The 23,689-nt window shown below is 38.3% G+C and overlaps 1 protein-coding gene across 1 annotated transcript in view; it reads right to left on the reverse strand.

The window, feature by feature from the left end:
• Positions 1–19,230, reverse strand: part of ALDH1A2 (aldehyde dehydrogenase 1 family member A2) — a 29,901-nt gene extending 10,671 nt beyond the window's left edge. The window contains exons 1-7 of the mRNA XM_044283288.1: positions 18,941–19,230; positions 6,944–7,048; positions 6,633–6,773; positions 5,522–5,651; positions 4,370–4,431; positions 740–868; positions 508–621 (exon numbers count right to left, since the gene is read on the reverse strand). Coding sequence (XP_044139223.1) covers positions 508–621; positions 740–868; positions 4,370–4,431; positions 5,522–5,651; positions 6,633–6,773; positions 6,944–7,048; positions 18,941–19,057 — 798 coding nt within the window. The 5' untranslated portion in view covers positions 19,058–19,230. The remainder of the gene's footprint in view (positions 1–507; positions 622–739; positions 869–4,369; positions 4,432–5,521; positions 5,652–6,632; positions 6,774–6,943; positions 7,049–18,940) is intronic.
• Between the last annotated feature and the right edge of the window lie 4,459 nt (positions 19,231–23,689).

The raw sequence follows: 23,689 nt of genomic DNA on the forward strand, positions 1-23,689 counted from the left end.
CTATTGCTGTATTCCCAAAAAAAGACATGATGCACTTCTCCTTTCCCTGCCACAGATGGTGCAGGCACAGACAAACAGAGCTGAGATTTGCATCAGCAAGAAGTTTTAAGTGGTGGCCTGATGACGTTGGAAGCAGAAAGAGATGGAGTAAAGATTAAGAGAGGATAAGTGGGGCTGGATTCAAATCGGTGTGGGCAATATAACTGATAGGTACTGCCCCTTCTGCAGCTGTGTTATACTAATTTGCATATTGACAAAAACGCTTTTTTGGGGAAAAAACTGGGGGTAACAGCGCACAAAGATATGTTTGAGATTGGGAATATGAGTACTACAGTGTGCTGGGAATTGTTTGAAATTTACCACGGTGATGACAGACTCCTTTACATGAAATTAATGGCATACAATTACATGGTTATCAGCAGGAGATATGCCAGACTTGTAAATTACTAATGCATATAGAATCTCTATTCAGGGAAATGACCTCCAATCCATGGAAAACATACATACCTCAGTAGAGCCAGTGAATGCAACTTTATCTATGCCAGGGTGAGAAGTTATTGCTGCGCCTGCAGTTGGACCATATCCTGGCAAAATATTAACAACTCCTGGTGGAAACCCAGCCTAGTAAAATAAAAATGAAGGGAAAATGGTGTGTGAAAAGGGTATGAATAAAGTTAATTTTAAGTTGTTAAAATTAAGTATGTGCAAAATGCATAATGTTCTTAGTGCCTTATTTTACCTCCTTAATAAGGGCTCCCATGTAAAGTGCAGTGAGAGGCGTCTGTTCGGCTGGTTTGATCACCACAGTGTTCCCGCAGCACAGAGCTGGTGCAACCTTCCATGCGAACATCAGAAGAGGAAAGTTCCACTGCAGGAAACAAGAAGTGGTAAAATGAACCATTTATAAGGGACATGACAATTCATAGATGGTTTATCAAATACTCCATCACAAATGCAGTATGCTAATAATTCACCGACTTCGGGTTCCTGTACAACCAAATAGTTTTCTTGTTACTTTTACTGAGAAGAATTGCTTTGTTCACATTTAATCTTAAATTTTAGTTCACAGATAAGCCAGATCCTTATTTGATCCTAAAGTCTAAAGATCCCTGGGCTTCCCACTGCAGGTTTGGGGTAGCTCATGAGATCAGTGAGTGAACCACCAATGTATGTTTACAAAGAAATTCTCTGAAATATCAGAAGTAGAAGAAGTATTCATTTTACACAAGTGACTGTGTAGTTAAACTGACTGCAGGAGGAGTATGTGCTTGCAATACTCATTGGCTCACATTTACTAACGGGATTTAGGCTACACCTTGTAAATATGTCAAAAGTTTACACAAAATCAGATGGGGTAATACATATACAATATGCAATTTATTGTATTCGCATATCACATTCTTGTGAACAGTGAACACTTTTTTTTTTAATGGCTTCATTTTTCTTTTCTAGACAAGTCAAAATAAGGCCCTACATTGGCCTAAATGGATTAATCTGATAAAAGTCAGCTGCATTTTCATTTCTTATCTCTCAAAAATATACAAAAAGCCTACTTTTCACCAAACACTTAATTTTCTCATGCAAAAATGTTTATAAACCAGATATGAAACAATACTTGGAAAAAGAAAAATATTCTTGAAATGGATGCTGCCCACATTCTGACTTTCTGTCCAAGGTTTCACTGAACTTTTTAAATGCAAAATATCTAGGCACAGGCCAAGAACTTTGCCAAGGACTACTGCTGACTTAATAGAAATGAGGAACTTGTGTTAAAGAATTTGCAAAACCTGTGATGGAAAGACATGTAGACAACCCATTAGTATTTTATTTATATTTCCCTTTTTTCACTTGGGAAATACAGTATCTCCTTATAGAGAGTGCGTTAAATGGTGTGAGGAGTCTTATAGGCCAGGCAATGCTCCTCTGAAGATGGTATGCAAATTAGCTCTTTCTAAGCTTTGTCTCTAATGCTACTAGATGTAAGATAGCTATCCCATAAGTCAATGTTCACTTTGAGACATGACTTGGATAATATATAAGCCAGCATCTCATTTAAAGATAGCTGTTTTGGGGTGATTGCCCCTCATCAGTGCAGAGCAGAGAGTACTAGCTTAACTGGGTGAGAGGCCTGGGTCAGGATTTCGGGAATACAGTATCTCCATATGCAGAACACCTTAAGTGGTGTGAGGAGTCTTATGGGCCAGGCAACGTTCCTCTGTAAATCTAGCAAGAGTGTATACAAATGAGCGCTTAGCAAGTTTGAACATTGACTTATAGGGTAGCTAACTTACATCTGGTAGCATTTAAAGGCAGAGCCCTCCTCTTTTTTTATTTGCATTGTAAAAAAGAGCATAATCGCCTATTTGTACATGCAGGTTCCAACCAATACAGTATTAAATTGGTTGTCCAGTCAATAAAAAAGGAGCTCAGAATGGTGTAAACCATGCATGCTCAACCTGCGGCCCTCTAGCTGTTGCAAAACTACAACTCCCATAATTCCCTGACAGCCTACAGCTATCATCTTACAGAAGGGCATCGTGGGAGTTGTAGTTTTACAACAGCTGGAGGGCCGCAGGTTGAGCATCACTGGTGTAAACTAATAAAAATTATAATATTCACCTTACAGATCCACCTCCATTACCATTGAACGCATCCTCAGATCCCCACTGGCCTGTGTACTTCCTCATCCCTCCCGACATTGCTTTAGCATGTCACCACTCTTATCTGTAGTCTCATGTTCCAGTCATAGTCTTCCATACATCTCTCCTTTTTTCTAACATACATTCAGTTGGTTTCAAGTAGTTTGCAGAAGATGGACAGGAGACTGACAGCAGGATGAGACCACACAGAGGGTTTTTTGTATTAAGACCATAATATAAAATGGATCAAAATGTTCAGCTTCCACAGCATAGACAAAAGACTGTCCAACTACCATTTGGTGGAAGACATAACAATATGACAATTTGGTGGTCAGAACCTCAGCATTAAAAGGGATTTGTAAACTGTGATGCATTGTTTTGGATCTCCACATTCAAATATTTATTATAGCTTGGAAGACAAGTTCCACCTCCAAGTACCAAGTTATTTTTAAAACAACTTCAGTCTTAATAAATCCCCTAATTTTTTCATGCAGCTGAATAGATATGTCTGGAAAGTAGGGAGAGACGATCACTGAAGCAGGGACTGGAAACAAGTGAAATTAGTTGGTAACTTCAAACACATGATTTAATACGATATGCAAGTATTCAAAGGCCAACATTTAGATAAGTGCAGATGGGGACATTAAGTATCAGACAGAGTACTGTATGTGGTACTGGTTATATAAGTGTCTCATCAGTACCAACTATATAAAAGGACCTGCATGTATCTGAAATTATATGTAGTTGTAGGATACCAATGTAATACAAAGATCTGTGGAAGGTAAGGAATTTCTTTGACTACTGCTTTGTATCACAATGTTATTAGTTACAGATGGATAAGATTTAAAGAAGGAAGCTTGCAGAATGAACTTTGGGAATGTTGGTTCTGACCACCTCTACAGATAAATAAGGACCATTAACTCTCCTTCTACTGTGACATCAAAACAAACGTGATGCATGGAAGATAACGTTAACAGGAAACTACTACATTAAGAAAGAGTTTCCCATAAAAGCCAATGTGCAAGTTCCCTTTGATATTATAACCATACTGTGTGCCTGCCACAAGAATTTTCCATGGGTGTGTTAGAATGAAAAATGTATTGGATTTAAATGTTCCACTAGTTTCATGTATGGTAATTCACATACACTAGAACACAGAATGTTTCTAATTATTTTTGTTAAGGTGCAGTCCATTTTATAAAATACAGTGCAGTTGTGTGGGTGATCTAGAAGAACATTATCTGCTGAATCAATCTTGAGAGACAAAATGGACTGCCAGCTCTTTGAAGGGTATATATTACATGCTGCCATAGATGTCTTTGTAGAAGGAATTGGGGAGGATGAGTGAGAAAGTGCAGAGAGACTGAGACAGACATAGTGCCCACAGAAGTGAGCTGCTAGAGGGAGAAAGGGTAATTTTCTTTAGATATCTTGGTATTCTGTACCACACACATTTTCCTTTCATATTTAAATATATATAAAATATCTTTATTCAAAATCTTAAGTCAAAATAATAACAGTGCTTGGGAGTGGTTACCAAGTTACATATTTAAGTCCCCATTAACCTGTTTAAATAAACAGCTGTAGAAAGACTAATAGAAATAGTCCAGCAAATAAAAACAAAAGATGTTCTTCTACTCCAAAATAAAAAGAAACACACAGCTGTAACCCATGTTGAGTGTGAGTATAAGTAAAGCTGCTCAATAAAAATAAAACCTGCTGATACTCACCGGGATAATCTGTCCACACACACCAATAGGTTCATGTCTTGTAAATGTTAAGTAATCCCCATCTACAACAGATGACAAGACAGCAATTTGAAATATCACAATAATAGGGTATATTGTATCAGATAACCAATTTAAGAAATATCCATTAATGTTTTTTTAAATACTTTTAGTGTCTATTATTTATTTAGAACTATATATGATTGACTGTTGACAATTAAACTGGGCTGAGGTTCACCTCACCAATCCCCTATCCAATGATTTTGTGGAACTTGCATCTCACCGCATTCTCTTGCACACTTCTCTTGCACACTTCTCTTGTAGGAGAGAAAGGCAGCAGGAATCTTAAAGGGGTTTTCTGGGATCCAACTGTTGTACATTTTAATTACACATAACACACCTGTAGAAAGGTTTGTAACACACTTACCATCCAGAAGTCACCTGGATTGCATGCTCGAGAATTGGGGCATGTGATGCTCCTCATGTGAAAATCCTGCATTAGCTAACATTTCTTTCAGCAGGTTTCTCTGGTGCCATTCACAGTGGAAGCAACACTCTGTCCATAGCACTGGCCAGAAACCTAGTAAAGGATGTTATGTCACGAGAAGCAGGATTTTTTAGAAGAGCCTCACGTGACTAGATTCCAGAGTGACCAATCCACGCAACGTCAGGACAATATTTCCAAATGAGTTAAGTGTAATTAATATGGATTTCAGGACCTGATGAGTCCCAGAAAACCCCTTAAAGCTAGTTTCCTTTACTTTGTTGTTTGATGTTGAAGTGTAAGTAGAAAAGGAGGGGAATCCCATGTTAACATTGACCATGCAAACAGTGTGTGCTGCACCCAAACATCATGGACCCGGTTTAGTCAAAGATTCCTTGTGTAATAATAGAAAAGGTGAATGGGAAATCCAGTATGAATGGTGACACTCACAACATTTTCATCATTGTTGGAAATGTTTACTGTTTACCATGTAGAAGTTTTTGTTCATTAACGATGTTGAACTGACATGTGCCATCTTGTGGGTTACAGTATTCATCATAGTATGCATTTTAGCTCAATATAAATCACAAATCATAACCATAGCAAGTATAAGAGATCTGTTAATTCATTAAAATGTCCAAGAACTAGCAATTAGAGTACTCAGACCCTACCTGCTGGTATGGTCATGCCATGTATTTTGTCTGCCCAGCCAGCATAGTATCGGAGTGTTTTAATCACGCCTTGGAGATCCACATAAAAAGACTGTAGAAAGGGCTTTCCGCTATTTAGGGATTCAAGTGTCTGAAAAGCAAATGGGAAGGTCAACACTTTTAATATAAAGTAAAAATCTAAGCCAGCAATTAAAAAACTGAAATACATTAGGCTTCTGTGTAAAGCGATAAAAGTTAGAAAAATAACACTTACTGGAAACCATGCTATGCTAAATGAGGTCCTTAAATTCATGAGCAAATGGTTGGAGTAAAATATTAAAAGCTGACACCTTGTTTCATATGAAGTTGTTCCAAAAATGAGGTTAGTCCAGTGGTTACAAACCCCTCTACAATTATTTGGTTTGTAATAGAGTGTTACAGTAGCAAGTGGTGAAGCAGGAGAACTCTACTTGGCACGGTCTTCTGGCAAAAAAAGCTATGACCATCACTCCTCTTACCAGTCACAGGCTGTACTAATTTGGTGTCCCAGACACATCGACTATAGAAAGTCCAATAAGGTGTTTACAGCTAACATGACACACAAATATTACTTTAAGCCTAGTCAGGTTTACTATACAGACTTATTTTTATTATTTTACATTTGGAAATTGATTTTCTTAAAGTCAATATCTAAAGCAGAAGCAATAATCGAACACTGGCCAAAACTAGAATCACAATATATTCCGACACAGCATATTTGCCACTCATGCAAGATATGCTTCACATTCACCACAAGGAAAAACATCTGTTAATTATTATGAGCACCAATTTCATCTGTAAAACTTGAAGATTTAACAACTAAATGAAAATCCGGCAACACTAAATGCTTATGGCTCTGTGTATATTGTGCCAATATTGCCTACAACGTAATGTGTCTTTCATCATACAATTGATTTCAGAATATAGAAGGCATAACAAGGCAGATACATTAACTGGAACCTAAAAAACAACATAATATGTTTAATGAGCGCATATTTTACTATTTGACATATAGTGCTCCAATCCACCTTAGGGCCCATTACAAAGCAAAGACTACATCATATAAGTATTGTTCAATAAGTCATTTACTTACGGCAAGAATAGCTCTCTCTCTTTCGACCAAATCAGCCAGTTTATCCAAGAGTCTCCCCCTTTCTGATGCATCCATTCTCCTCCATACAGAACCCCAGGAAAAGGCCAAGCGTGCAGCTCTTACTGCTTTGTCCACATCAGCCTTTTAAGAGAAAAACATTGCATCAAAAGAAGACACTTGACAAGACTGCATGGCTAAAAGCTGACATTTTCCATAAGTAATCAGAACTTATGATAAGCCTAAATTATCTCCATTTTTATTCAGCCTGTGAAATAAATACAATTTTAAGTATCCTATATGGAAGTGATTACCTTCTCAGCTTCTTGAACTTCACATATCTGATCTCCAGTAGCTGGATTGTAGACTGGAAATGTCTTTCCACTTTCTGAACTCTGCCATTCATTGTTAATAAAAATCTGACCAAGAAAATAATAATATAGAACGGTTATGACATGATCACATACAGTATTCAAAACAGTCTGTGCACAGTGTGAGCGACCACTTTCATCAATAATGCTAACCAAAGAAAAATTAGGAGAAATATAAAAAAATAAATTAAAAACTCAGTAAGGCCCTCTTCACATGGGCCCGGTGATCCGGTTCAGTTCCCCTCTGGCATGAAGTAGTGAACACCAAAGGGGAACTGAAGCCGAACTAATCCCATAATATTCTATGGGATCATTCTCATACATCTGGAGCATCAGATACCAAATAGCATCGGACAGAAAAACACTGCATGCTCATTTTTTTCTGTCTGGTGCTATTAGTAGATAGATGCTGAATCTGTGCATATTTATCAGTTGTGTCCGGCTCCCAGCCTAAATGAGCTAGCCGGACTGGCATATGTGAAGTAAGCCTAATAAATATGTAAGCCATTTTATTGTAGCATGAGTGTCCAGACTTATTTGAAATACATTAAAGTAAATATGGTGAAGCCCAGCTTTTGTAGGTGATCCGCATCTGCACTTTTAGCTTGGGTGTGTCAATCAATTTGTTGAATTTGTTTGTGAGTGACAGATGTGACATTTCTAGTTTTAGTGAGCACATACGACAATGATAGGGCGGGGAATTTGAAACATGTCTGGCTAATTTAGTGCCATTTTAATTCTAAAAAAAAAATATACCACTAAAATGACTTTAAAAAAAAATAAAATGCGGCATGGTACCACAATGGCATAATCTATCACATTTCAAGATGCTACTGTTCTACTATTAGTTTTCACTCGAAGCACAACAAGTTAGTAACATTACTTTCTTATTATTAACACAAGTTGATCACATTTAAATTGGCTGTAAAACTCCTACCATTTACTCCAGTGTGTGTAAAGTACCTTCAACTAAGATTTTGGAACTGTTTCAAGTTTTGAAAAGCACCAGCTGTTGGATTTACAAGCTAAAAACCTTACACTTAAATAACTCACTTTGGAAAGTCTTAAGTGTTCTGTGTCAGGTAGTACCAGCCTGCACACATCCATACCACCAAGCCCACATTCTTTTTGCAATAAATTTGCATTCACTTGGGGCTTTTATATACATATATAGAGCTCTTCCAGCTATAGAGTCTGAAGGTTGTCGATTAAATGTATGTACCCTGTGCATTTAATCTGACTTTCATTATGGTCACTTCATAAAAATGCCATGTAGTGGACAAGTGATGACACATTGCAAGAAAACACAAGGAATCCCTGCAAAGCTTAAATTAGTTTCCCCACCACCACTCGCTCTAATTTATAGAGTGTGGTCCAAGGGCAGTGTGTAAATCAGATAAACTATGACATGAAATCATCCTATCTGGAGAGTATATATAGCCATCATGGAGGGTCCGCATGACAAAGAAATGAAAACTCCAGGACTTGTTTCCATCTAAATCACTGCTAAGAACCCTGAGAGGCCATTGTTCAATTTCAATAGCAAAAGCCATCCACTATTGCCATTCCCCTGGATTCAGCGTTAATTAAGGCCGACTTTTTACCATAAATCAGCCCTGGTATTTTTACAGCTTAATTCAGCATTAAGTACACATATTCAAAGAAATATAAAAGTAATTGATTAACTACGTCAGGTCTTCGGGAGGTGTAGGGGGGCATTTTCTTACAGAACCATCTGCAGATAGCTTAAATGTAGCAATGTAGAAATGTTAAAAACAACCCATTAAAACTCCTCCATGCATCAGTAATAACTTAAATCAGTGAACACCTCACATAAAACTTGTCGGTGTAGGCCACGTACAGCATTCATTTAAAACACATATCAACAGGTGGTGGCAATGTAAGATCCAATTTCCTTTTTTTAAAAGCTGTTGTAAAATGATGTGCCATAGGAACGATGATGATTTACAGTCTTAATTTGATACAGTTCTGTGATGCCATGATTTATAGTTCACCTCCTGAGATGCACGGCCAATTTCCAGGCTAAACTTTAACAAGTAAACTTTGAAAACAAGATTTTTTTTTTATAGTATGTAGTAGTAATGGCAGAAGAAGGACTTCAATAAGAAATCGGTCTACAACCTGTGTCCCTCCAGCTGTTGTGAAGTTATAACTGCCAACATGTTGAGCCCACTATCCTATTCAGGCTTTCAAAATATGAGCAATGTATATTAGACATTTAGGGCAATGTGATGAGGCTTAGGTCTCATGCACACAACCATATTTTCCAACCGTGTGCTATCTGCATTTTTTGCACATAGAACACTGACCCTTTTCATTTGTATGGGGCCATGAACACATTATTTTTTGCAGATCCATGTGTCTGTTCCACAAATTATATAACATGATCTATTATTGTCTGTATTGTGGACAAAAGTAGACCCTTCTATTGATGGGAGTGGGAGAAAACTGAATGCAAGCAAAGGTATCCATATTTTGAAGGTCCGTTGTTTGCAGGCCAAAATATGTACATGTCGGCTTGCATGAAGCCTTATAATTACTGTTTGTAGTGTCAACGAGCTTTAAATGGCTCTCTTTTCAAGATGAGAAACAGAAAATGTATGCATTTTGTAAAGGTATTGTCCAACATATTTCACTGAGTTCGATCTTTCTTTTCTCCATTTGGTTATGTAAAAAATGTTTGCGCTTTTTTTAGGTCATTTTTTATTTAGTATTTTTATGTTTTTATTTTTTATAACCAGTGCAAAATGTAAAAAAAAGGGAATAGTATGTTGTTCCCATTTTTTGTTTTATAATATGATCATTTATTAAATGCATAGCTGATTTCTCTTTTAACTTGGGCTGGCAGAGTATTTCCAGTTATAGGTTATACAGCCCCAGAGACAAGGCTGTACAACCTCACAGTAGAGCTGATCCGGGTCTGCTAAGACCCAGCAGCTCAAGCAGACTCCCTTCCTCCAACAATCCCTTGATTGCAGGAACCAGAGAAGTGGCACAGCACACATTGAGCACTGTGTATTGACTAATAGGGAAGGCAGGGACAGTGAAAAACCATCCTTGGCTCTCTCTGCTGGGAGCCCTGCTGTCTCTGACAGCCGACTCCCCACTAAAGCAGCTGTACGATTAGTGTGCAGCTGTGTTCTCTGTGGTTGAAATGGGTTATAACAATTATATATAATAGGCTAAATAGAACATACAAACCTATGACAATGATCAGAAACAAAACTAAACGTAAGCAATGCATATACCAAGGCAATGCTTGTGTGAACCTTGTCTTGTGCTCACTATGCTCAGGTTTTAGAATATTGCAAAGAAGAATTCCAATAAAAGATTACAATAATGTCATCCCATAGAAAGACTCTGGAAATAAATCACATCTGTTTGCCCCTTAGCAACATCGGGTTTTGTTTTATGAAAGAAACTGTATACAGTTTAAGGGGCATATAAAATCCATTGTGGTCCACAAAGATAGTAGGCACCTGTGAGGAAGCAGGGGAAGCATACAACCCTTTCTGCTTCATGCTTCCTGTTAGATAATGTACTAGGAATCTTTGTGAAATAATTACAGTGCCAGGAATGCAGATAAATTGATTTGTAGATACAAAAATCAGTGAGGAGGTTGTAGGGTTATGGGGGAGGGATGGGGAATGCTAAACATGCTATAGACCAGGGATCAACAACGTTAGGCAGTCCAGCTGCTGTGAAACTACAATTCCCAGCATGCAAACATGCTTGGCTGTTCTTCTAACTCCCACAGAAGTGAATGAACTATTCTGGGAGTTGTAGTTTCTGAACAGCTGGAGTGCCAGAGGTTGCTGATCCCGGCTATAAAACAAAGGTGTTGCCAAATGTGCAACCGCTACCTGTGGATCCCATATAGTTATGCCCCTGCTATAGACAAATTTGGTGCATCCTAAAATTTGGCCAGAGAATTTTCACTTTCTTCGCTCCACTTATAATTAATGGAGAATGTGTTCCAAAATTGTAAATCCAACAAACATTGGCTTGTCTAAAATGTTTCCATAAAATACACCAACATTTGTGGCATTATGTCACATCAAGTCGTAAACCCATTTATAAAACGAATTTGCAGAAAGAATAATCCAGTGCTCTTTACTTGAGTAGAGGGAATGACTACGCGGAAATGGCTGTGTCTTAAAATGCAACAGCATATGCCAAAATTTTGCTAAATATTGGCACAAAATAAGCCAGACAGTATTTGGTGTAAAAATTGAAAAGTGTCTAGACATGCATAAAAGTTATGGAGCCTGAGCCACTGTGATAAAATCGGGGGCATCTTTTCAATGTCTATCCAAGATCACATTATATTGGCTGATACATTGGCAATGATTGGGAACAAACTCTTTCTAGATTACTGATGGATTATGGAGCAGAGATAACTGAATTTACATGCAGCAATCATCTCCTCTGTGTGGGCATGAGCGATCACTACTGTGAATGTTGATTCCCTTTATTTTTTGCTGGCAGCAGATCCTGTTTTACACAAGGACAATCTCCTGCCCAGAAACAATTATCTTATGTCCCACACAAAAGATGTAATGTGATATGATCGGTGGCACATTTAAATAGAGGCAATTATCAGGACTGAGTGTTCCTACAAATGTTCTTCCTGGATAATTATCCTGATCCTTGACCCATGTAAAAGGACCTTAAAGAGTTGTCTCACTTCAGCAAAAGGAATTTATCATGTATAAGAAGCAAAAATAATTCACTTACTAATGTATTCTCATTATCCACATTACTCCACATTACCTCCTTACCTGACTTCAATTAATTCTTGCCCATTATAGAACATTGTCAGGGGATACAGGCTCAGCCACCGCCTGCAATCCTGCAACAGTGACCAAGTCTGTTCACTATGGGAATAAGCTCTGGGCTCTATGGTGGCTGAGATCGTGGGGGTGTACAAAGGCACGCATGCGCAGCATCTCCTGGCCTAGCCACCTTGTATCTGTGCTGATAGCTTATGTAGAACAGCCCCAGGGCATGCGCAGTACCCCTGGAGCTGTTCTAGACGGATAGGGCAGCCTGAGGCTGTTAAATAGGTGCAACAGGGAGGAGAGGGTGGCATATTAATGGTCAGACTGTGGCAACTATGCTTACCATGGCTAGCTGGTCATCAGTGTCATCAGTGTCAAAGTTGGTAATGCAAATGATTCATTAGGAGCCTCGGGAGCGTGCACGCACAGGCAAGAAGCAGGATTACATCCTAGTGCCGCTTGCTTGTGCCATTACAGTCAGCCCCCCATTCCCCACAGCGTTGAAAGTTCAGGACTACCAAACAGTGGCAGCCCTGAAGGGAGACAACCTCTTAAAGTTTACATTGTCTGCATTTTAGACAAGTTAAGTAAATCAGTCCCATCAAATGTTTTTCAGACAAGACAAATAATGTAAGTGCCATCTTCCTAATAACATAGTAATTACGTAAGTGGTTTCAATTTCAGCCTCATGGGCGTAACTATAAGCCATAGCACTTGCTATGGGGCCAAGAGGTTAGGGGACCCTATCAGGTATAAGTACCTATTTGAGGGGAATAACAATATAGTGGCTTTTTGCTATAATTTATGTATTCTAATATGTTATGCTTTTATACATATCTTTAATTACTTATGCTACTTATACTGCGGTTTTAATTTTTTTTACACTAGCTGGTGGGGCCCAATTAATTCTAGTTACGCCCCTGCTCAGCCTTCAGTTATGGTTATGTCATGTAATAATCTCCATGAAGATATCAATTTAATAAACTCTGCTATGTATAAAAGGCTGAACGACTAAATATTGCTTCACTTATTTTCCTGGAGCCGATCTTAAGACCCATGGTAAAAAGCATTTACTGCTTGTGTTTGAAGTATCTGCTTCATTGGGTTGCACTGAAACATTTTGGCGAAATAGATCATCTTATAGGGGAGAAGGAATTCATCAGTAAGTATCAAACGTCTGTCGTGTTTTAACCATGCACAACACTGTCATAACTGGCAAATCGTATCCATGAGGTTAGGAGAGATGGCTTATGTGAACGGAGCAGACGTGGTTCTAAAAGTACAATTTGGAAGACATTTGGTGCAATTTGCAGAAGGCATTGCTCAGGACAGGGGAAGGTCAGTAATGTTTGTTTTCTTAGCCACAGGGGGCAAACATTTGAATAGCAAGCATAACCTACAGATGTTTTAGTATGCTTGGCTTGGAATTTGATTGATTGTTTAATCTAACTTGTTACATAACTTTCATGGAAAAATGAAGGTACAAGCACTGGTTGCGCTTGCTTTGCTACAATATGTAAACCTGGTGGTCAAATACAATGGGTTTCTGAATGAACTGGTTTGATGTGCAAGAGCTGAAGCATGAGTAAAATTATATGATTTTTCAAAATCTTTTGGGAATAAACTTACATCATCTGTCCAAAATGCCTTGCCTACTGTATTTACTTGTACTTAGACTTTTGTCTGCATAGAATTATCTGTACTTCAGCTAAAAGCCCCGATTTCATATCAAATCAGGGGAGCAGATAAGATCATGAATTCCTTATTTCTTTCATAGAATGGAAGAACAGTGTTCACAGCTCCTGCACCACTGTCCACAATAATTAGAGCTAAAGCTGAATATACATATTATATATACAGGTAAGGAACAATCTAATATGTATTGAGGCAACCTAACTTCCACCCAACCGCCTGCTGTAAACAGAGGACAAGAATTGGGTCTGCTAGATTTGTAATGTGTCAGAATCTTTGGTGGGAATGTATCCAGATTTTTAGCATATAAAAGTTGTTAAACACAGACACAGTATGAGGAGGAGCAATAGCTAATGCCATCACTTGTCCCCATTCAGAACCAATGTTTGACCACAGTGGAGCATGCTTATATGGAGGACATGATCTGCTGCCGACAATGATTTTTGCTACTGCATGCAATTGGCATGGCACCTTTCCTACAAATGCTTGTTAGCGATGATCTGGCCAGTGTAACACAAGCCTAAGGGCTAATTTCTCACTTCTATTTTTGATGCAGTATTTATTTATTCTACTCACTTATATAGTGGTGCTATATTCCAATAAGGCTCACAATCTAAGTTCCCTATCAGTATGTTTTTGGAGTGTGGGAGGAAACCGGAGTACCCGGAGGAAACCCACGCAAACACGGGGAGAACATGGGGAGAACATACAAACTCCATGTAGATGGTGACTTTGGTCAGATTCGGACCCCAGCGCTGCAAGGCACCAGTGCTAACCAATGAGCCAAAGCATCTTTCCTCTACACTGTTTCTTCCCTTTTATTTACTATTGGCATTGGATCATAAAACTGCATATGAATCAAGCCCTATATTGTACTTCCAGAAGATGGAATTGTGGTCTTTAGTTGCAGACATTTCTCCTTTCAGTTCCATTGATGTAAAAGGGGTTGTTTTAGTGGAAAGCACATGGATTTCTGCAAGCCTCTTTTAAATGAATGAAACTGTTTTTCAGTTGCAAAACTTTCTGCAACAGAATCTGCTGCGTGTGAAGGCACCCTTAAGATCTTTAATGGGAACATTTTGCACTTAAATTTCTAAGGTTACTAGTGAGGCATAACAAAAGTCACTGCTTAATAGCCTACTTGAACCCCACAATATTTTTGCTTTTTAAAAAGTGATGCATTCATTTTTTTTCTAGTAAGATCTATGAAAAAATATTAATATTATTATTAGTTCTTTGTCATGGCAAGGAATTCTTTGACAGTTACAGTATCTGCAGCAGAAGACTTCTACATCTTGTATGTCATGTAAACCATCACCAAATCACCCAGCAATAAAAATAGAGAGGCATACTATATCGCTAACACTTAATCATAAGCAATATTATTTTCTAGGTTTGTTGTTCTTAGTAGAAGTATCTAAATTAAGCACAGATTAATTTACATTAAAGTAAGCTGCACAAATAACCATCGTAATTGAAAACATTCCCAAGCTCTGGCGCCCTACCAAGTTTACATCACCTGACAAATGGATGGGAATCTTTTTGTCTAAAGTAGACGATTATTTTCAGCCATGTACTCTATTTTCAGCACTTTTCTTACATAGCTATATTCAGTGTTACAGCCATCTTAAAGGCACTCTTAGCAAATGCCTTTAAGTTAAAACGTGGCAGATTTGTTGTAGAAATTCCTAGGGTTTTCGAGACATCTGCATGGGGTTTACTTAAAAAATCCATGCTCATGCTGCAGAAATAATCCCATTGGAATGTACAAGATGGGTTTTCAGCCACAGTATTTTTTGCAACAAATCTGCCATGTGTGAACCTACCCTTAGGACTACAAAGCTGCATTTAGCATGCAATTAAACAATGTTACAGTAATCTAGATTTGTATAATAATATTCTATTTTGATGACCAAGACGAAAATCTTAAGTAATGCTCAGGCTAAATCCTCTATGATTTCCTCTTGCTATTATAGGATCCGAGGAATCACAGATAAAACCCTTGTGTATGATACAAGCTGGTCCCCCTGTGGTTTATGTGACAGAATTATGTGCGGCGTTGCAAACACAAAGACGCATAATTGCTGAAGAGTTAAAACCGCCATTGTAGCATTAATTTGGGACATTTTTCACCCAGATGGTAGAAATGCCTATCAGCATGTAGGGGCATGAATGGCCGTATAAATTACAGCTACCCCTTGCAGCCACACAACATTCTTTTAGAAGGGAACCAATAAATATCCATTTGTGAAGGTTAATTTAATGCAATCCTGGGCAGTTATCATGTACTATATATGTCGCCAATTCCAACCATTAATCAAAGTGTAAATTCACCAAAGGGCAGCAAAAGTCACATGCGGCTATTTGGAGTTCATAGCTTCTGCAATCCCCAAAGACCATTCTATCTTATAGTAAGTGAGCTGGACATTGAAGAGAATGCATAAAAAATATTATCTTTCCTTCCTGGAGTCAAAGGTCAATCACAATGATTCCTTGTGGTTTTAAATTATATTAGCTTTATAATCTTATATAACGTAGCATAAAAAATCTAAACTATAAAAAAAAATACCTTTATTTGCTCAAGAGGTCATTTTTGTTACATTTGTCTTTCACATATAAGAAGGGGGAAAAATATCTACCACCAGCTCTTAAATTTTGAAAATAACTTTCAGTTCCCTCAGGGCAAATATTTCCACATTTTTGTCTAATATTTGATGGTTGTTACCATAAATGTTAAAAGTTATATTTTGATTATCTGTGGTGGTCAGAAGAGTACTGATTTAATTGCCGAATGTACAGTTGAAGTATTCAAAAACACACGGCTAGGGCATTCTCTATACAATGGTCAAAAACTTGCCATTGAGAGTACAACAAATGAGCCCATGCCCTTAAATGTTAACTATCCTCTTCACTACGGGATGAAATAATTCACTTAAAAAACTAAAATCACATTCTAGTATTGGATATATCTCACAGGAATTTTGATTGTAATCTGTCATGTTCAGGGCTCACCCTATGACTACACAGGACAGCACCCAACGATTATGTCGGTGGTGCCCACCTCTTTTGTATGTTGTTCAAGGCTCTTCATTTCGCATCAACCTTTTCTAAAAAGTTTCATAGGTTAATTGTATGTAAGAGACCATTCAAAAAGTTCAATTTCTCAGGTATCAAAGACTTTCAGCCACTTCAATTTTCCATTTAAAGAAATCTATAGATTTGCCTGAAATTTGGCACATGAATTTATAAAGACATGCAATATAGTATCCCAAAATTTCAGATCTCTGTGTTAGCGAGAAGTGGATCAGAAAATGAACTTTTTGAACCATTCTTGTAAATTAAAACCTAATCTACCTGGATAAAGTTATGTGCTTACGTTCTACTGAGTATGTTCTTACCTCCATTTTTGTGACACACTGTAAAGCACAAAATAAGAGAATGGCACTATGCAATAATTAGCTTAATACTCTAAATTTATAACCTATGGTATAGTTGTTTGCCATGTTTTATTTTTTATTTTTATTTTAGAAGCCTTTAAAGCACATGCAGTTTGTGGGAGGAATTTTGTATGCCACTACGCTCTTAATTCAAGTTACAGTTGTAAGTAGCACCTTGGGTTACTCATAACATTTCATGTTTTATAATAGGAAGAGTAAATACTATTTGCTGTCAAATTTTGACACCTTCAGCCAGGGCAAAAAGAAAATAAATTAATAGGGAGGGGGTTGCAAATATTTTGTCAGTCTATCTCAATTACAATTTCAATGTACACTATTATCACCACACTAAATATCTTCATTTTTTATCATTTTGCTTTCCTAGTCCATGAAAACAAAAGGCTTAATATTTAGTTTAAACATCTTTCAGTGTGCCAAGAATGGAGGATCAGATCAGGTCACTCAGGACTCTGAAGGCTACGCTGATGAAAACCTGGCTGTGGGTTACAATTATATTCTATCACTTGCCTGGCTCAAATAAAAGATTCTCCAACATAAGATACTTCATAGCCCAGATCAACAACGTAAACTGATGGAAAACATGCAGTTAGCATATAGAGTAAAGAAGCATTTGTGCTTCTTGATTATAGGTGGTTTGCTACAGAAGTTTCTGTTTAATATATAATATTTACTTTAACATTTTGTTTTTTTAAAAGACATAAAGAACACAAATGCATAAAAAACTGTTGAAGCATGTTAAACCAATGTGGTAATTGCCAATAGAGTTCTTACAGGTGAAACAGTCTGTTTTAATACGTTTCACCTGTTAAATGTACAGTAAAAATGCATGTTTTTTCTGGTGCAATTTTTGCAATGCATTTTAAAAAAGCAACGTGTGTGTCTGGCCTTTCAAGCTTTCATGGCTGTTACAAAACTTCATGCAGTAAAAGCCTCAGACTGTGAACATGCTGGGATTTGTAGTTTGACAAACAGGTTTAGAGACCACTGGATTGTGATTTATCTCAAGGCAAAAATGCACAACATAGGGTCTTCATCGCAAATGAAAGCAGCTGATTACATCATACATGCACAAGATTCCTTTCAATGATAGTAATACAGTATGATCACACACAAAAAAAAAAACTTAAATGAATATGCAGTACATAATCTATTTCCCCCTCTGTCTCTTGTTCAAATGGATAGTGATTAAGACTGACCAAATTTACTGTCTACTCCCAAAATATCCCTATCTTGAAAATGACTGATATATAGTAACTAAACCTCTGTAGTGCAGCAAAAATGAATGTCTGTGCTACATTTTTAATTTTTTGTTGTTGTAATTTATAAAGGAAAACTGTCTAAATACTAATAATGCAGTTGGAATAAGGAAATCTTAAACTTAATGAACCCTGTGTGTCCCTCTCTGACTATCTCAATTGCTGAGCGTTTTAGAAATAAAAATATAAAACAGCAAATATGAACATATCATAGTAAACAGGTTGGTAATGCTAATAGACAAAAGTTAACTAGAACATGATACAAAATACAAATTACAATAAAGTGTAAGCCTAAAATAAAGGCTAGTATCCAGAAGAGTTTGATGGAATAGGTTGCATAAAGCTTCCTGAAAAGAGATTACAGAATAAATGCAATCAGAGTAGCTACTTAGGATATATATGGGTGAGGAGCAGAGTTCTCTGGGGTGACAGATGTTACAACACAACATAGTAAAAAGTTATGTTACTAGAAATCCTGAGCCTGGCAGTATTATCATGAATAACAAATGTAATTAAGGAAATAAATGAAGCTGAAAGAAAGGATCAAGTTACAGGTCACTTTCTAGGATTGCCCGGTGAAGTTGTGGTGACCCAGCTGCATGGAAGAATGCAGTGAGTAAGAAGGGATTATAGGGTCTGAAGCCTGCTATCTGTACTCATTGCAGCTGTGCCTGTGTGTAGTGGAGGAGATCCAGACACTTTTCACAAGTAACAAGCAGAAGTTCTCCTTACCTTGGTGTGCTTGACCTCTAGGTTTGTGGTGGGTGAAGGCAGAAGATGTAAAGAGGCCATCAGAGCTGCAGGGTCTGTCTTCACTTCTCCAGGCATCTCTATTTTACTGGAAGTCATAGCTGGATGCTGGTAAATGAGGCTTTTTGGTTAACCCCCTCTTCCTCCCTGGATCTTTTCAACTGACCTAATATTTGTTTGTGGTGGAGGAAAGATGAGAGTTCTGGATATTTGCTCCTTTCCTCTGTATATAAGCAGGTGTCAAGCTGGGTCTTTTCTTATTGGACATAGGGGAGAAGCAGGGGGGGCTGCTTCATCCTATGATGATATAATTACAAACCTCTATTTACATAAGCCACTCAACACAAGCCTATTGAGTCACATCAGCAGTCAATAGGACTTCCCTTCTGTTAACACATTCAATGCTGCAGAGTGTGATGTGTGTGCTACCCCCCAACTCCTCAGCGTTCTCTGGCCAGGCTGAGCAGCATTGACTTGCACAGGCTCTATCAAGCAGTGGAAGTTTGGAGAATCCTTGCAGGGGATTACCTTGGGTTTGCAGTAATTACAAAATAATTAGCACCTCGGTGTTGTGTTCAATTCATCTGGAAAAAACCAAAAGGGTTTACACAATGAGAGAAAAGTGTCAGAGCCCATGAGCTCATTAAACAGACTAGCATCCCAGAACACAATTAGATACAATCTGCTAAACAGGACCAGGGATTAAACAGGGAACTCCATGCTTCAGAGCATGTCATTCCTTGCGTCATTATAATCCCTGTTGATGAATTTCTAAGAGCATTTTGTCCAGGGCTACTGGCTTCAATGGGCGTCAACTTTATTTACAGGCACACTTTATTACTATCCCAGGGAGTGCAATCACTTGATACGTGCGTCACTACTTGGAGAACTACAATTCCCAGCATGTCTTTTCAATATATTTAACTTCTTTAGGCATTGCAATAACATTTCTTATATAAGGACATATGTAAGAAGGGACTGGGCTCCATAAGATTTATAGGGTTATGTTATTGTATCAATTGCTTTGTGAGAAAAGTGCAGATGAAAGACAGAGTGTCTACACAGCGATTTTGGGTACGACAAGCATTGTGTGCCCCAGTATGACAGTGTAGCAGGGCAGCCATAGGAAAGAATAGGGACGCAGTGCTACTTGCACATTTACTGCAACATGCGAATTGCAAAAAAAAAACAACATTGCTAGATTTTTGGGGGATTTGCGTGTCACAGTCTCAGCTAAAGTGTGAGTCACACTGTGACCCCATTCCTATGTATGTCCTCCTACACTGTGATTCTTGTGCACGCAACACCTGCCATGCCCAAAATCTCTATGTAGATGAACCTTTAGGGGGTTGTTTCATCTCAGACAATGAGGGCACATCGCTAGGATATACCCCCATTGTCTTATAGATGCGCTGGGACCCGGACCTATGTCAGGAAAAGAGCCCTTCAAAGTGGTGGCTGGAGGACTCCAGTCCAGCCACTATCAAGCGCGCTCCCCCTCCAATTCACCTCTATGGGCCCAATGGAAATAGCCGAGCCAGCGCTCGGCTATTTTCGATGGCCCCATAGAAAATGAATGGAGGGCAGCTGCGCATGTGCAGTGCTCTCTCCAACACTTTCAGGGCTTCGTTCTCGATATAGGTGCTGGTCCCAGTGTTGGGGCCCATACCTATCAGACACTGGGGAAATATCCTACTGATATGCCCCTATTGTCTGAAATGCGACAACCTCTTTAAGAAATAGCATTATAGTGTGTACTCCTATAACAAATGAATGCTATAATGAATGGTAACATTAATTGTTCAAATGCCTTCATTCATATATTTCTGAACCCCACCAAACCGCCATATCCTATAGTGGCCCTACATCATATATGGATATAATACTAAATAAAAATGTGCTACCAATAGTTAATAAACTTGACAATTCAGTAGCAAGTATCAGGGTGACATAAATCCATGGTCTAGTATACACAGCTTCTACATGGAGCCGGCATGGCACGATCCTCATTGAAAATAATCCTCCATTATGTGTAATGTACTTGTGTCTACACTTGCTAATTTTCTTTTTATACTGATCAGTCAGGAAGAGTGGACTCCAGCCAGGTATTCTGGGGTCTGGTAGCTTGTGATTCCATGTTACCTAATTGAATTATTCTCATTATCTAGTGTGATAAAGGTAAGTAAACTGGAAGGTGTCTGTTGTGCTAATGTCAGCCAAATACAGATCTGGATCAGGAATTGGAGGAGCTCTACATTCTGTCATGTGGAGGAGATATGTATCAAGATAATACTTCTGGCATTCATTAAAAAGAATGCTGGAAAAAAAGGGGGGGGGGGGCAGGCTTTTAGGTTGCACTGACTGGAGTAGTTTTTTGCCAACATTTACGCCTGCTTCCAGGTGTAAATGTTAGTAAATTAGACCCTTGGCCCCCACCACTCCCCAGTAGCAAAGACAGCGTAAAAATTGTGCACGCAACAAAATATTATCGCTTGGGCGCTAATAAGTCATGAAAAGAAGCCTTGACACTTTCTGGTATTAGTCAATCACGTCAATATGTGTTTGTAAATGGGCAGTCTGTATTGACTTATGCACCCAGTCATATTTTGGCACCATTTTGTATGGAACCATACTTGAGCAGTCTCAGAGGTGCAAGAGCCTGCTACTGTTCCTATACCACAGAGCTGTGTGGCCCCTGTGTATGAGCTCTATGGCACATGCGGTGGATTAATATGCATAAAATCTTCATGAAGTCTGCACCAAAACTGCATAAAGACCGCACATAAGGCTAGGTCTACACAACGACATTTGTCGCGCGACAATAGGGCACAACTACACTGCAACATTTGCCGCGCAACATTTTGTTGCACCAATGTCGCGCAACAATTTTTTAATGTCAGTCTATGGTGTCGCACTGCAACATGCAACATGCTGCCACTGCGACGCAACAGTCACAGAAAAATCCATCTCAAATGGATTTTGTGCGACTGTTGCGTCGGAGTCTCAGCATGTCGCATGTTGCACTGCGACACCAAAGACTGCCATTATAAAAATTGCCGCGCGACGTTGGTGCAACAAAATGTTGCGCGAAAAATGTTGTTGTGTAGAACTAGCCTTAATCCACATTATTAATTGCTATTTTGCTGTGTTTTTTGTGCATATTTTTACATACATTGTTAGGCCTCTTTCACACGACCGTTTTTTTTTTCCGTTTTGCGGGCCGTTTTTTGCGGGCCGTTTTTTGCGGTCCGTATACGGAACCATTCATTTTAATAGTTCCGCAAAAAAAACGGAATGTACTCCGTGTGCATTCCGTTTCCGTTTTTCCGTTCCGTTTAAAGATAGAACATGTCCTATATTTGGCCGCAAATCACGTTCCGTGGCTCCATTAAAGTCTATGGGTCCGCAAAAAAATGGAATGCATACGGAAATGCATCCGTATGTCTTCCGTATCCGTTCCATTTTTTGCGGAACCATCTATTGAAAATGTTATGCCCAGCCCAATTTTTTATATGAAATTACTGTATACTGTATTTGCCATACGGAAAAACGGAACGGAACGGAAACGTAACCACAACGGAAGCAAAAAACTGAACAACGGATCCGTGAAAAACGGACCGCAAAACACTGAAATGGACATACTGTCGTGTGAAAGAGGCCTCAAGGTGCAGAATCACACAAGCAATTGACATGTTGTGGATCTTAAAACATACACAGCAGGTCAATTTCCACATGTAAGAAATACGCAAATGTACATAAAATTTGGGAAATCTTATTCACTTTTATGACAAATTATTACACAGCGGGTTCTCCACATTTTACTTGCATTTTTTTTTTATGTTGATTTGATGCAGTTTTGCTGCAGAAATCTGCACAAAAAAAACATACAAAGAATTGACATGATGCAGATTTCAAGAAAGAAAAAAAAAAAAGCATGTGATCCACAATGTGTGCAGCCATGCTTGGTCCATGTAAGTTCCAGATTTTTTGTGGATTACAAACGGACCCGTTCGTTTCTATGTGTCCTTAAAAAAAAAACATAAAACATTCACGCGGCCGCAAATTATGAAACCGGTCCTATTCTTGTTCCTTTTTCAAACAAGAATAGGCTTTTTTACAGTGGGTCCCACAGTGAAAATTGCGGGAAATCTCTCCTGAATATGCACCCTCAGGCTTACTTCACAAACACATTTGCAGCGATGTTGTTTTTGCTGCATTTCATAATTCTCATAAACTTTCAGCTAACATGTGGAGCTGACGTTTTTTTCAGCAAAAAATGCACCAAAAACCCCATGTGCAGAAAATGGGTAAAAAATGCAAAAGTGTGGAAAAAATGCACAAATATAAACTATGTGTGAACCCAGCCTGGATTTTTTGGTGAAAAAGGAAAATAATAGCATTCTTAATACAGAATGCTTACTAAAATGTGGCTTTAGGGGTTAAAAAATAAAATAAAAATTAACTCACCTCATCCTCTTGTTCGTGCAGCCGTCATGTCTTCTTACTTCTTCTTTCAGGATCTGCAAAAGGACCTTTAATGACGTAATCGCGCTCACCACAAAAGAAGAAGAAAAAATACATGCCGGCTGCGCGAACAAGGTGAGGTGAGTTTTTATTTTTTATATTTTTTAACCCCTCAAGCCACATTTTAGTAAGCATTCTGTATTAAGAATGCTATTATTTTCCTGTATAACCATGTTATAAGGGAAAATAATACAGTAAACTGACTTT

Source organism: Bufo gargarizans, chromosome 2, assembly GCF_014858855.1.
Source record: "Bufo gargarizans isolate SCDJY-AF-19 chromosome 2, ASM1485885v1, whole genome shotgun sequence".
Classification (NCBI taxonomy): Eukaryota; Metazoa; Chordata; class Amphibia; order Anura; family Bufonidae; genus Bufo; species Bufo gargarizans.